Source organism: Microchirus variegatus, assembly GCF_963457635.1.
Source record: "Microchirus variegatus genome assembly, chromosome: 6".
NCBI classification, from domain to species: Eukaryota; Metazoa; Chordata; class Actinopteri; order Pleuronectiformes; family Soleidae; genus Microchirus; species Microchirus variegatus.
Genome location: NC_139807.1, coordinates 19,306,406 through 19,321,406, shown reverse-complemented (window position 1 = coordinate 19,321,406; position 15,001 = coordinate 19,306,406). Strand labels below are relative to the sequence as shown.

The 15,001-nt window shown below is 42.4% G+C and overlaps 1 protein-coding gene across 1 annotated transcript in view; it reads left to right on the top strand.

The window, feature by feature from the left end:
* efnb1 (ephrin-B1) overlaps window positions 1-15,001 on the top strand; it is a gene marked incomplete at its 5' end in the record, with an annotated part of 54,921 nt that overhangs the window by 21,668 nt on the left and 18,252 nt on the right. The window contains one exon of the mRNA XM_083891323.1: window positions 1,451-1,728. Coding sequence (XP_083747449.1) covers window positions 1,451-1,728 — 278 coding nt within the window. The remainder of the gene's footprint in view (window positions 1-1,450; window positions 1,729-15,001) is intronic.

Here is a 15,001-nt window from a genome sequence, read left to right as displayed (position 1 = left end):
TTGAAAAGGCCCTAATCCAATCATGTTTATTTTCATGGGGGGTATTTCTTCAGAAAATTGGGCTTTGAAAACAATGTTTTTTTTTCTTCTCATGGCCACTTGCCAGGATTTTACATCAGAGAACAAGGGATGGTGATCATGAGCCTCCTCCTCCTATCATTCTTCTTCAGGAGCCATCACAATCTCCCCGTCCCCTTAGCCACTCTGAAGAGTGAGTAATTTAGTGGTAAAATGATGTGTGTGATGATGAAATGAGGGCCTGAAGATAAGGTGAGATTAGAAAAGAGAAGGGGGAGACAGAGAAGGACAGAAAATGGACCCTGCCCCTGATGTCTTGTTAAAATGCGAGGGATCAGAAAGAACAACAAATGTATCGTGTGCTGCTAAATCCTGCTTAAATCCGCTGGCATGGGCAGATCTAGCAGATAGCACTGCTGCTGTGCTCACTGTGTCCTACCAAAACACACGCACACACACACACACACACACACACACACGCACATAAACACACCCGTGGTCAGTCCGGCTGTCTGGGTTAATGCTTGGCTAACTGGGACAGCAGAGCTGAACCATGTTGACATTTTAAGCCTCAACAAGTCCAGAACAATGATTCAGCCCGTCTGCCCACCACTCCACCCCCCACACCCCATCAGACCGCAACCTCAGCCTCTTTTGCTGACCGACTAGCACACACACACACACACACACACACATGCAGACCTGCATAAACATACACACCACTGCCCAAACACACTGTGAGTACTCAGTGCACTCCCGCCCCCTCTCTTCACACACGCTTACACACGCACACTGGTTCGGTCTCCTCCTGTTCCCCACCTTTAGTGAATAAAAGAGAACAAAAGCTGATCTGATTGAGTTGACAGCAGAGAGCGAGGTGGAGAGGTACAGTAAGGCCACATGGATTATCTTAATCCTCCAATGGATGAACATGGACAGAGGGAAGATGAACCCGGAAGCCTTAACCTCCTGACTGACCCCTGCCCACCTCTGAAGTAGCAGCAGTGCCGATATTAAGTTGAGGCCACTGGTCTTATGTGGAACTCCAGATATATGAAAAAACAATCCGCAGCATTCTTCGGACGTAATCCTATCTGCAGCCATTTCTGGGGCAGCCATTTTGTGTTTGGCCACCTTGTTTGCCCCCTTGTAAACTTTTGGTATGCTTTGATTCACATCCAGAACTTTAGAGGATTTGTGTGCCGCACTGTTGAGTAACACTGAACAATGTCAGGCTGCTACATGTAGTCATTTTGTGGGGCCAAATTAACTACACTCCACTAAAAGCCCATTCCAGACAAATCTAAACCCATAACTCCCGAAGCTCAAAGTATTTAGACAGTGTAAACTATTGTTGAATTATGTGCCTGCTTTTCCAGACTCCTTTTATGATGTGCTATTTATGCTCTGTCATGTTTTCCTTGTTCCTCAGGTTTCTGGTTGGGAAAGGCCTGGTGATCTACCCAGACATTGGGGACAAGTTGGACATCATCTGTCCCAAAGCAGACCAGGCTAGAGAATATGAGTTCTACAAGCTGTACCTGGTAAAGAGGGAGCAGGCGGAGAGCTGCAGTACAGTCCTCGATCCTAATGTCCTGGTCAACTGCAACAAGCCCGAAAAGGACATCAAGTTCACCATCAAATTCCAGGAGTTCAGCCCCAACTACATGGGCCTAGAGTTCAAGAGGAACGTAAACTACTACATCACCTGTAAGTTTGTCTGACAAGATGATTTATTGTTCATATTTACAGGCTTTTAACCTTCATTTAATCACAGAGGCCTGACTCAGAGATTTGAACAATAATCTCTGCTTCACACTCAGTTACACACAGTCACACCTGGGAGTTTCCAAGTAAAACTGTATTTCCATAGCAACAAGTGGCTTATGACAGGACGTGCCTTGCTTATAAAGAAGTGGTATTAGGTGGTTTCTCCGACAGTGCAGGACCCAGACTGAATACATATACTTCATGCCTTCATGCTTTATTTCGTTTTGGAAAAACACATCATCTTTTATGTACGTTTACATTTTTCATTACACCTCTTTTTTCAGAGCCAAATATTAGTCAAATACACCACAATCGTCATTATTAATAAACTAACCAAACATTAACATTTAATACAGCAGGAGCAATGATAATAATATTCCATAATTACAATATTCATGAAAGTGGGTAATTATATTTTCAAATCAGCAGATTATTGTAATTTTATAGAAGCTTTGTGAAAAAAATTACAGTGTATTTTAGGAAAAAAGAAATAAAGACAGGGAATTTGACATGTATTACTTGTGAGTTACTGCAGGTCAGGTAAACATTTTAAACTTGCAATGAGGCAGGACAAAATTTGATTATGAAACGACTTTTTTCTAATGATGAACAAATAATGAAAAAATATTATTGTCGTCAAGATTTAAATGTATACTTAATTCTGCTTTTCTCTGTAATTATCATCTATTTAAATGTGTAATATATTGTTATCGACTGGAAATCTCAGAAGTTTAAAATGAGGCATTGCCTAAAAGTGCATTTAGAAAGTGGTTATTTTGCATTATGGGTTCGTTTTCTTATTTATTAATAGTCACTTAATGCGTTGCCACATTCCAAAACACTGTTTACACATAAACAGCGGAGAGAATTAACAATTCGACACACACACACAACCACATTTACTTTATGATTTATTGGGAATGTATTTTTTTAATTATGTTAGGATAATTACATTTTCTGTGCAACTGCACAGTGTTTTAAGGATCCAGTGAAAGGAAGCTTTATTTTATTTTCTTCTCTGTCATCTCTGTCATACATCTGCGTGATCAACAACAGAAACTACAGGTTCAAGAGGAGGGCAAAAAGCAGCTGGTGAAGCTTCAAACACTATAGAGTCTGTTTGTCTGGTCCACTTTTTGTTCCTCTCCTGGCCCTGACTTTAATTTCTGTCCTCCCTGTCCTTGAAGTTAGTATCATGAGTGGTGTCAGTGGGACCACAGCAGAGTTTAGGGCTCCACTGGATTCTGAGTGCTCTTCAAGGCTTGACTTTCATTGTCGTCCTCCGTGTCCTGATCCATTGAAACAGATGGTTGCAGCTTCAGCAGGGGGTAACGGAGAAGCTTGAGCAATCTCAGCAGAGTTTGGTTCACAGGGGGATTTTTGGGACCTTATCTGGGCTCGGTTTTCCACTGCCGTGCTCCCTGGTCTGAATTTGGAGGTTCTTTGAGGACAAATGTGTCCACATTCCTCAACTACATGAACACAATCCATCCTCAGGACGGATTAGAGACCACCTCCTCAGCTGACGTTGTTTGACCGGGGGTAGTTTTTTTTTTACACTAATCACCAGAATGTTAACACTCGTCATCACATGATCTCTTTTTTTTGAGTGGTTAAAACTTTATTAGACCTTAGATCCACTAGGGTTCCCTCTTGTCTCTTTCCCCTCTTTCTCTTTGTCACGTATGGACACATAAAAACCCGCTGACAGTGGACACAGCTGCACAGTCAAGACTCACTGAAAACCACATTTTGTGCTTGCAAACAGTCTATTTAAAGCAAAAATGAGCTGGGTCTGATGTGATCACAGGATACGCATCCAGCACACATTTTTAAATTAAATTAGGTTTTAATTAATTTATTTATTTATCTACTTAGTTATCTTCTACTAGGACCTTCCTCTTAGAACTGGAAGCTGTCTTCTCCTCAGGTGGTGTGGGGCTCTGGGGATGAAACATCCTACAAATCTGTCTGAATATAACATCAACAATACTTCTCTGCAGCGCTGGTGCCAAACTGTTTATTTAATTTATTTTCCCCAGGATATCGTGTGGTTACATCTGTATGACCTCTGTTAGGATAGACGGGACCACATCATCCCATATGAAATGGGAGAGGTTAGCCTTACATTCCACAGTGCTGAAAGCATTGGAAGTGGCCATCGTAAACACCCAACATGTTGTAGACGGGTGAGTGGGAAGCATCCAGAAGCCCTGCAGGACGATGGGAAAAACCTTTATCACAACTTCCTATGGACAGTTGGTTTTCCCTCTGGTTCTTTGTATAGGCTGAAGATTACATTCAGTACAATTCATTTTGAAACCTTTGAGAACATCACTGAGATATTAAACGGCCAGTTTTCAACTGTCAATACATGTGTGTCAAATGTGACTCACTGAAAAATAGGAGACAAGAAGTCTGGGGACTTGAAAGTCCTTTGCGCTTCAAAGTCATCATCCCTCATTTTGTTGATGCCCAGACCTGAAGCAAGCAATTAACTGTGACTTTTCGTTTTTGGCATATTTAGATATTAAAATCAACATCATAAAAATAAACAATTGGAATAATTTTTTTTGGATTCTTGTCTGACCAGAATCAGAGGAGGTTTGACGTCCTCCTCGCAAAAGAATCTTCCGCCTCAGATACAAAACACAAGACTTTAAAGAGAAACAGAGCAGAAAATGTATCTTTAATGTTCCACTTATTTCATTACAGACAGGTTGTGACATGAGTTCAAGCTGCAGTGGTGGACTCCATCTGCGGGCTTATGCTATCCTCCCAAGATGATATTTATCATGTCTTCAGCAGTCATCTGAGATAGGATCTGGCTTTCCTGCTAGGAGTTTCACCAAAACTGCAATCTAATTTAGGAGATATGTCATACGTTTGCAGACAGTCTGAGGCTTGTATCTGCTCATATGCCAGCATACCCACATATACTGTAACTCATTTGAATAAAATAACACCGTTAGTCAGCTAAGTCAGTTAAATAAACACCTCAAAAGCTTAAACATTAAGAACAAAACTCCCTCACACACAGTGATGGCTCTGAAGTGAGTCACCTACTTCTTCCAACAAAAAACTCATACATATGGAATTCCTATATATCACAATAAAGAGGAAATTACATTTTCAAGACAACATTTAAATATGTAATATAGTGTATGTAAATGTGGTATTTACATATATGGAAAAATGTACATTCAATCATTTTTCAAAACTAGGCAATTGTAAATGATGCATAATCTGCTTTTTGTCATTATAAGCCATTAATTACATACCAACATTCTTAACTCTGCTAAGTCCACTGGTATAGTTTTCAGCAAATGATAAAGTGGATGATGTTTTAGAGTTTTTATTTAACTGTCAACAAATCCCATGAAAGCACCAAAAACCAAAGTCTTGCATTTTCTTGGAATAACATGAAACGCTTTTTTCTAAAATCACAACATGTGTTGTGGTTGATCTGTCAGATGGGAGCTCTGCTGCATCTGTAATTGATTCTGCTCTCAATCAATGAAATGATCAGAGATTGCAGAGATGAAATGTCTGAATAATAATACAACAAGCCTTTCTTTAAGAACTGCTGGCAGAGTAAAAAATAAAAAATAAAAATCAGCGGAGAAGCTGCAGGCATATAGTGGGGGAAAAAACCCCCCCTGATCAGTCACAATTTACTCCCATGTAACACTATTAATAAAAATACTGTTACATATACAATGGCATAATCCACCTTTCAATGCTTTTTATTTTCCCCTGGATATGGATGCAATGCTTACATAGATTTAACTTCACATAATTCTGAAGAAGATATTAAGTTGCACGTCTCATATACAAACCACAGTGTAGTTTTAGTTTCTCCACATCATCTCCCTGTGATGGAACAGTCCACTCCAAATTAAAATCTCATGTATGTTTTTCCTCTGGATCTGTGGCAGCTCAATCAATATTTGTGAGCTGACCCGCAAAGGAAAAATGCAAGGGAGCATGAAGCTTGTGATGTTATCAAGTAGCAGTTTTTCGGGGGGGGGGGGGCTCATCTGTAGCAAAATCTCGCATGGACATTCTGAGTATTATTACACCCATATGTATGTAGAAAACACCTTGGGGCAATTTCGGCGTCTGCTCAAACTCCTGTCCGCCTGTTAAAGGGGGTTGTCTCGTGATTACATCATAAATATTTTAACCGACTCCAGTTGCGTGTGCACGGGCCGGCATCTTTTCTACGGCATGATCCAAAACCAAAGCAGAAACATCAAATTAACTTTGGGCTGAATTTGCTTTTATATAACACACTCTTGCGTCTCCGCCGTATAACAACATTCTTGCTGATGTGTGTCTTATATGTTGTGCGTGTTAGTAACACTTAACACCCACGGCATATTGTTTCTGTGACTGTGAACTCACAACTGGAACCAGTTGTAAATTCTCCACGATGGAAGCAGCCCGTGGCTGCAGGATCCAGCCTGATGGTGGATCATTATTAGGCTCATATACTGTAACGTTCCCGCGTCAGCAGTAATAGGATGCAGTATTTGTCTTGGTATTATGTTAATGCTGTTGTCCTTTGCAACAGAAAGAGCTTGCTTTATTTATTCCACTGCAGCCTGTGCATACACCACGACACACTTCATCTATCATTTAGATAATGGCCGTGTGTGGCTGCTGGGTGTGTGTGTTTTTCTTGTAAGGGCCAGAGAGCACCAATGCTAAACATACTTCCCCAGCATAGTCCTGAGTCAGTGTGTTTCCGTTCATAGTTCAAGTCAATCTTGTAGCTCTGCAGTTGAAGCCTGACTATGCCATTTAATTTGACAGCTTTCCTTGTTGTTAGTATTAAGAGGTTTCCGCTTTAGTTGACAGCTAGTTGTCAGCATGTTGCGCACCAGTCTTTAAAATATTCAATTCTTTGAGCTGGCAGAGCATTAACTCAGTGTCCTCATGAGTTCAAAAATAAATGCAGCGGCCTGGATTTCCCCTGGTTTTCCTTGCTGTTGTCTTGTACCATCTTTTTCTATTATTTCCAGAGTGCCTTGGCCAACGCGAGTCCGACCAAACATGCAGTAGTAATTAGATTCCCAGCTGTATTATCTGTTTGTTAGTCCAACTTTAAGAAATTCAGTCTGACTGAAATTATACTAAATACATGTTTAGATGTGTTATGAAAGTCCAGTTTTTGTGGGACTAACACCCTTTTTTTAATCTGATTTTAACATACTGACCTACTCCATGTATGTGTGTGTGTATGTGCACGCGTGTGGAAGCCCATTAGGCCAGCTTAGCCCCACCTAGAAGATGTGAGTGCGTTATCCCACCGTCTCTGTTGGCGATGTGATCCAGCCGGCCAGCAGAGCAGTGTAAATCTCCTCGGCCTATAAAGACCCAGCTTATCTGACCTGATTAACGGTCAAACGTGGCAGACGCTGTTTGAGACGAGAAGAAGATGCATAGGGAGTGAACATTCCTGCACTGAATCTTCCGGCAGGCCTTTTTTGTCTCCACGGCTCCGATTGTCACTCATCCCCAACCCCCCACCCCCATCTACTTCTGCTCCTTCCAAGAGGTAGAATAAGCAACAAAGGGTGTGGGGTAAAGTAAGCAACAAATGGTCTGTGTGTGTATTTGTTTATGTGTGTGTCCCGTGCCTTGGTGTCACAGCAGGGGATCCTGTCCACTCGGTCTCGACCGTCCTAGCTGGACTCTGACAGGAATCATGGGGAGGAGGGGGTTATAGGTCAAAACTCACGGGGAAGGGTCACGGAAACACAGCAAGGGGTTAGTAATGATAACCCATTCTGCTCTGATCTAAACCCCAGACCCAGCACCAGGCTGCGCTGTCCATCATCACCGCCACCCCCCTCTCCCCCCACACCCACACACCCCCTTTGTGCACACACACTTACATACATACTGTATACATATATATATATACCTTCCAGGTTGTATTTCATCGCGTTGTCCAAACATAGGATATGGGATGAGCTGTTTGTGAAGAAAAGGGGCTCAGCATCAGGAGAGAAGTGATTTCTGACAGGAGGCTCTTAAAGCAAAGGATATATCATGGAGAAAATTAGCAACAGAGAAGAGAAGATGAAAGAGAGGACAAGCGCATGGCCACACATGCACACACACTGTATATACAGAGAGGCTTTATATCATCCCAACAAAGCAAAAAAAGTCCCTTCATTTTTGCTACCATTTGCCCCAAGTCAAAATAATGCACTGTGGGTACTTGGTGAGATGTTTGCTGTGGTTAGCTACGCCGGTGAGTCTCTGTTCTATATGAGGTTGAGGCCATGAGGCACTAAACAGAGGCAGCCTGTCGCCGTGCACTCCTTCCCTCCCTTGATTTCCTGTGTAGCGGGCAGGGTAAGCCTGATCCTTCCCGACAGCTGTCACTCTCCATCTCAGTGTACCATCGTGGACTCTGACACACGCCTGCTCCCTCACCAGAATAATGCTGCAGCTGGGCACACACTATCTCACCTCCAGATGATTGCCTTGGAGAAATATATAATGCCAGCTCGCAGCATCCAGCCAATGTGTTTTCACTCTTGCTGCTAAGTTTCTTTGACATAGCAGGCAAATCCACTGCAACTTCTATCACTTTATAGTTTGGGAACACACAGTGACCGATAAGCACTTTATTATTCATGGACAAATCGGTAATGGAAATGCTCTGTTTATACTTCTGAGTTGTTTAAACACTGGGTGCTGACCCAGTCTGTGAAAAACAAAAGACAAGAATGTATCTAGGCAAATCACATTTGACACTGGGAGGAAGATCTTTCTGTGGTAGTCAAACTCGACAGGATTAAGGTTACGACCTAACACCTACACCCTTTAGCGTGGGCTCTTCTTCTCGATCACTTTTTTGTCTCTTCACACCGATCACCTCTCCAACCCAAATGAATCCTCCTTCACTGGGTAATATGCACCCAACACTACACATATTTCGGCGTCTTCTTATTTGCCTTTGGGAGAGTTGAAGGTCAAGTATGAAATCGCTGGCCCGGCTGCAGCAGATCACAAGATCCTCTGCTGCCCTACATATGTGCGTATGTGCACAGGCACTCCCACGCAGGTACTCATGGTCATAATGCAAGTGAGCTCAAGAACACACAAACACACACACACACACACACACACACACACACACACATATGTAAGTGAAGGCTTGTACAATGTAAATATGAGCGAGGGCTCGATTTCAGAGCAGCAGCAGTGATCAGATCAGAGTGTTAAATGTCATGTTTTAGCATAAACATAAAAGGCCTGCAATCAAAACCACGGCCACTCTGGGGAAAAAAAAGGCAGTTGCATTTGTCAGCGGCACGTTTGAAAAAGACAAAGGCATTTCGACTGTCACGTTATAGACATGCTAATAAATCAGGCACTTCCAACTTGCAATTAAATGATTTTTTTCCGTTGTTGTTGAGGGATGACAACTGTTCTCATATGGTAACCTCCATCTGTAAAAATCGCACTGAAATGTTTTAATTACAAGCAAGAGACATCAATTATGGACTTCCCCATGTGCTTGTCATCAGTAGAACAAAGGACAGGCATTAACGAAAACAGAAATAATGATTTATTGTGTTGCCAACATTTCTATTCCTTTTCAAAATGGTTTTATATCACACACACACACACATGCATGCACACACAAAAGAGAATATAAATGCTCGGAACTTGCAATCATTTTTTATTAGTCCATATTCCAGGGTTCCTGCGTTGACTGTTAAAGTTAAACATTACCTTTGTCAGTGCTGCGGCATCAATCATTTTGTTCCTGTTTTGCTTAGATTTGTTTTTGAAGCCGTTGACTTTTAAGCAGCTAATCAGGAAGCCTTAACGGATTTCATTTCCAAGGTAAACCCTGCTAACAGGACAGGTTAGCAGCAGTAAAGCAGCATGGTCCAAGATAAGGAGATTTAACCCCCCTCTGTGAGTGACTATAGCCAAGTGTTTATTAGAGTGCCATTGTAATATATGACTTTGTGCTTGCTTTGCAAATCTATTCAGGGTGCCTCTGCTGCTTCTCCTCTGGATATTTCATTCGGAGAGGGTTAGCAGGCACAGCGTTATTGTGGCTGGTTATTGCCTTTCGTTTATTACAGAGGAGTTTGTTTAGAGTGGGGGTGGGAGGGCAGAAGCAGGAGGGACATGAGGATTTTCCTTGAGAGGGAGGGCTCTTCATGTGACTGTACAAATGAATGGTAACCATTGGTTACAGCTCAACCCATTGCTGATAGATGAGACTGATATATTCATTTATTCATCACAATTAGTCCGCTCTGTGCATCTCCAAACGCAGACACTCATCCCTCCTCAGCTGTGCTCCGCACTTATCTTATTAGAATATTTTATACCGCGTGCAAAGGGCCACTCACTCCCTCTCTCTCTTCTTGTATGTCATCCCTTGCTCCCACTCCTCCAAACATCCCGTTGTTCTTCTTTACTTCTGTCCTTCCGACATTTGGAAGTTGTTTATGTGCGTGAGAGTGTAGGTGCTGTGGCAAGTCTGTGTTCAAGTCCCTTTTGTTAACCGATATCTTGTCCTCTCAGCACACAGAGCGCGGGAGACCACAGAGCCAACTCTGCGAAACAACAACATTGTTGATTTTTTGTTTTTGTTCTCCTCTCAACTAATGCAAACTCATTTGCTGAATGACTTTTTTTCTCTTCTTTTTCTTCTTCTTCTTCTTCTTCTTCTTCTTCTTCTTCTTCTTCTTCTTCTTCTTCTTCTTCTTCTTCTTCTTCTCCGTGAGCGATTTTCAATTGTTAAAAGTAGCTTCTTGGTTTTTCTTTCATTCCATGTGCTATGCAGAAAATGTCTCTGTGGTTCTGCAACCCTAAAATAGCTCTAAGCAAAAGGAGAGGAGACATCCTAAGATTGCTGGGGAGATGCATGTTTGGAGTAGAGTTCACAGTGATGAAGAAAAGTAATTGAAGGACACAAAAATATGAATACCGTCCGTGAGGGAAATTGTATCGGACAGTGTTGTATCATTAAAAAAAAACAAAAAACATAAGCACAGGATAAAACAATGACAGCCCATAATCAAAAACACTTGAGAAATACATATTTCTCTTTCCATTTGAGATGTCTGAGGTTGTTTGCCCTCTGCTTTGCCAACAACACATATCCTCAGCGTCTTTCTTCTCCGGCCAATAGCTAAGCTCAAATCACAGCTCTCTGTCTGTCAGACGGAGCTTGCTCTCCCTCTCCACCATCCCAAGAACAGTGGTTTCTCTTTTTTCCAAGGCACACTCTGAAATGGCTTTGTTTTCCAACAACCATTCAGTGGCACCCTCGGCTTAGGTCTGCCAAGAAGTCCGCCTCCCCGAGCTGGAGCCCAGGCTTGTTTACACAAACTCATTGGAGAAATATGGATGTATAATTATAGAGGTTGTTAGTTTTAATGTCGCATCCTCGCTATGGAAACCACTGCATGCTTGGTCAGCTACGATGAGGGGTGGCTGATGAAACCCTGACTGGGGATGGCGTGAACATTTCTGCGGAAAGCGTTTTCGGGGGAGCAGGAGAGAAAAAGGAGCTTTTTGATGGAATCGAATCAGTGCCGAGCAAAAGCAAACAAACATGAATCGCAAGGCGGTGATAGAGATTGCTGTGGTTGTCCAACGCATAAATACAGAGTCTAAATACTGCACACCAGGCCAGGACCAAGCCCGTTTCTGTGAATTCAGCTCGGTGGCAAAATGTCCATGTTCCATTCCAGCATGACCACAGTCTCACAAACACTGTAACAGGAGCAGACAAACACACAGGATGCGTGTGTGTGTGTGTGTACACAGGCATAAATAAGCACAAAGCCACATACGCAAATTTAAATATATATATACGCTTATACGCTTGCAGTAGCATGCAAATAGATGCACAAAAGACATAATGTGTTCATGCACGTCCATGCTCCTCTCTGCTAAGATTTGCTTGCATTACAGTGTGCATTGTGCATCTGGTAATGCACATTAGAGAGGGCACTGGAGCTTCAGTCAGCAGTCCCATGGGTTTGAAGGTGTGCACTGTCAGAGTTTGTGCACTTGCACCATGATGGATGGATGCTGACTGACACCTCAGGACTTCACAGATATATGTGTTGTTTTTGAGCTCAGGCTCTGCTACCTCTCACTGAGAGCTGATGATTTCATCAACAGCGATGGCACAATTTTACCTCCCATTGCAAACCCACAAGTCCAATTTCCCTCTCGCTCTTTATGTCCCCCTCTTCTCCTTTTTTGTCCTGCAACTTAATCGCTCTCTCTCTCTGCCTTTGCCATTCCACCTATTTTCTCTCCCCCTTAGATCTAACCCCTCCTCCCCTTGCCTCCTCTCTTCGTGCACAGTGACAGATCCTTCAGGAAATTGTTTCTGGTCTGCCAGACTCTTTTTTTTTTTTTATGTTGTAGCTGTTTATTTGTACTGGGGGCACGGGGCTCCGGAACCTCGGTCTCTCTCCTGCTCTCGGGCTGAAGGTTAAGCTCCAAAACTCTTTTCACCGCCCTGCACCAAAACACACTGATCCTCGATCAGCGTGGCTTTACCGTGTAACTGATACCAGGGATGAGGATCGAGGAGCAGCAGAGAGGATGTAATCAGTGTGTGTGTGTGTGCATGTTTGTGTATGTGCGTCAGCTGCTGGCTTTGTGTGTATTAGGATGTAATCAGCAGCATTTTCTCTGTGGTCTGCTGTGCTCTCTGATTGGGGTTTTGGCGAAAAACAGGGGCAGGGAGGAAAAATGTGTCTCTCTTCCTGCTTCTTGTGTTGCAGCCCAGCCTCAGAGCTCGAGAAGCCTTCGCTGTGGTTAGAGGCTGCGTTCGAAACTCTGGCACTTTACACATCAGCTTCATCAAAATCCTTTATCTATTATATATTATATAGACGCTGTCTCTGAGATATCATGTGTATGTTTTATTAGAGATGCGCTGACTTGGGTCCCGTGTTTGTTGCAGTCAGCTTTGTTCAGTCACCTCTGCGTTAGCAGGTACAAGAAAATCCCTGCAGGGTTTTAGGTGAACACACACACACACACAGATGGATGGAGACGGACACACACCTGTGCACTGTTCTCTCTCTCTTGCTCTCGATCTTTGTCTTTGTTCTGTCTGGAGTTTGTTTTTGTGGACAACAGATGGCCTGACATCGACTCTCTCCTCTATAACAAGTACAGTCTCTGTACTGTCCCTTACTCTGTCTCTGACATCTCCCTCTCTCTTTCACTCGCTCTCTCTCTCTTTGTCTTTACTGCCTGTCTGCTCTGTAATCTCTGCGGCGCTGAAATGTAATCATTCGAGGAACTTACCAAAGAAAAAATCTTAAATATGGAGCCATTGCAGCTTCTTCTCAAATGTGAACATTTGCTGCTTTGCTCTGTTAAATATCATTGTATATTGAATATGTAGAATGTGTACTGATGCATAAGGTTTGGAAACATCACCGTCTATCAATTTTTCATAGTTTTCTGGCATCTTGTAGACGCAACGATGAATAAGTTATTCCAAAAAATAATCCAAATGTCAAAATAAGTTAGCTGTAGTCCCAAATCTTTCCATATTTTTGTTTTCCTCTGACCTGAGGAAAGTTTCATTAGCCTGAATACGATTTTCCATCTCAGCCTTCTCTCTTCTCGCACGCAGCGTCCCTGCAGCTCATTGTACCTCATTGGATTTATTTTGCATTGCCTATCTGAGATTGAAAGTGCTGAGCCTGCGGTAAGAGTTTAGTTTTTTCGGTTCCCATCTTTGATGTATGTTATTGTGCTGAGGAACACGGGGTTGGCCCAGTTGTCATAATGTTCTTCTGGAGGCCAGTTTGAAAAGGTCAGTGAAAATGAAGCTCCTCTCTACAGAAGATGAATGGACACAGTGCAGCAGCTCCACACAGACACTGAAAAGCCGCACACACACGAAGACATCGAAACACATTTATTCAACAACCCACAAACACACATACACAAGTACATGTGAGCACATTTTTTATACATGCACCAGCACGAGCAGCAAGTTCTCTCTCTGATATTTTGGCCTCTGCTTTCCATCGTGCTATGGCTTTGGCTCCGGTTTCCCTCAGTGGGGAGTTAGTTCACAGTTTAGCTCTTTAGTCCGTCTTGATTTTCGGAGCCTCATGGCCTTTGACATGCCACCACTATCTCCCACTGCATTCCGATCCATCCCAGTGCTTCTTTTATCAGGCTGCACAGGCTGATTTGTGGCCTGTGGACGTTGAGATCGAGCAGGGCGACTCCTCTGAGGAGTTCAGAGTCCCACATCACCTTTGTAGATGACCACAGAGGCCAGTGAAAGGACAGAGGGGATCAGTTTTATCATCTGCTGGGGTTTAGAGAGTGAACCATGATTCACCTCATGTAATTATCAGCACAAATGAAGAAAGAGGAAAACGTCAATAAGCCTCTCGCTGAGGAACAAGATCATCCAAGAGATCTTCTGTGAGCATCTGTCAAATGATTACACATGTGTAACCTGACAACACAAATACCACCCACTAATATGGATAATACTGGCTGTTTTTGAGGAAAACTACTGGGATTTCAGCTTAATACAAAGATTTTTTTTATGGAAACAATAATGGGATAATTGGAGCACTATGCTCTGTTTTCTCTTTTGACAGCCTATAATTTTAAGTTTCATTGCACTCAGAAAGAAATCCAGAGCACTGTGTTTAGTTATGAATTGGGTGCAAAATTTGTTTCCAATTTTAATAAGTGCATAAAATTGCATCTTTACATATTTGATTCCAACTGACGCACTGGGACTCAAAATGTGTGGTCAAGAAAAAGATTAGGTTCAGAGGATAATTTGAGGAGATAAACGTCTTTTACATAACTGTTGCCCCCCCCCTACTTTTCTCTGTTATTTTCAGGTTAATAATGGGTCATTTGACCTCACTATGCCTCTTAAAATGAAACAAAAATATCTCATATAATTTGAGAAGAGAGGTCAAAAGTAGACTGAGCTTCATTTGAAGGGGAGGCAAGCCAAAACGTTTGGGAATAATTTAAGTTGGCTCTCTGCTATGCATAATGTCCAATAATGTATTCATAATGTCCAAAGCTCAGACTTATATTATCCAGACCATCAAGCCTAATACACACACATATGTGTGTATATTCAAGTCCACATAAAACAGTGATTCCCACTCATCTTTAGTTTATGTGAAACATTTGCAATTAT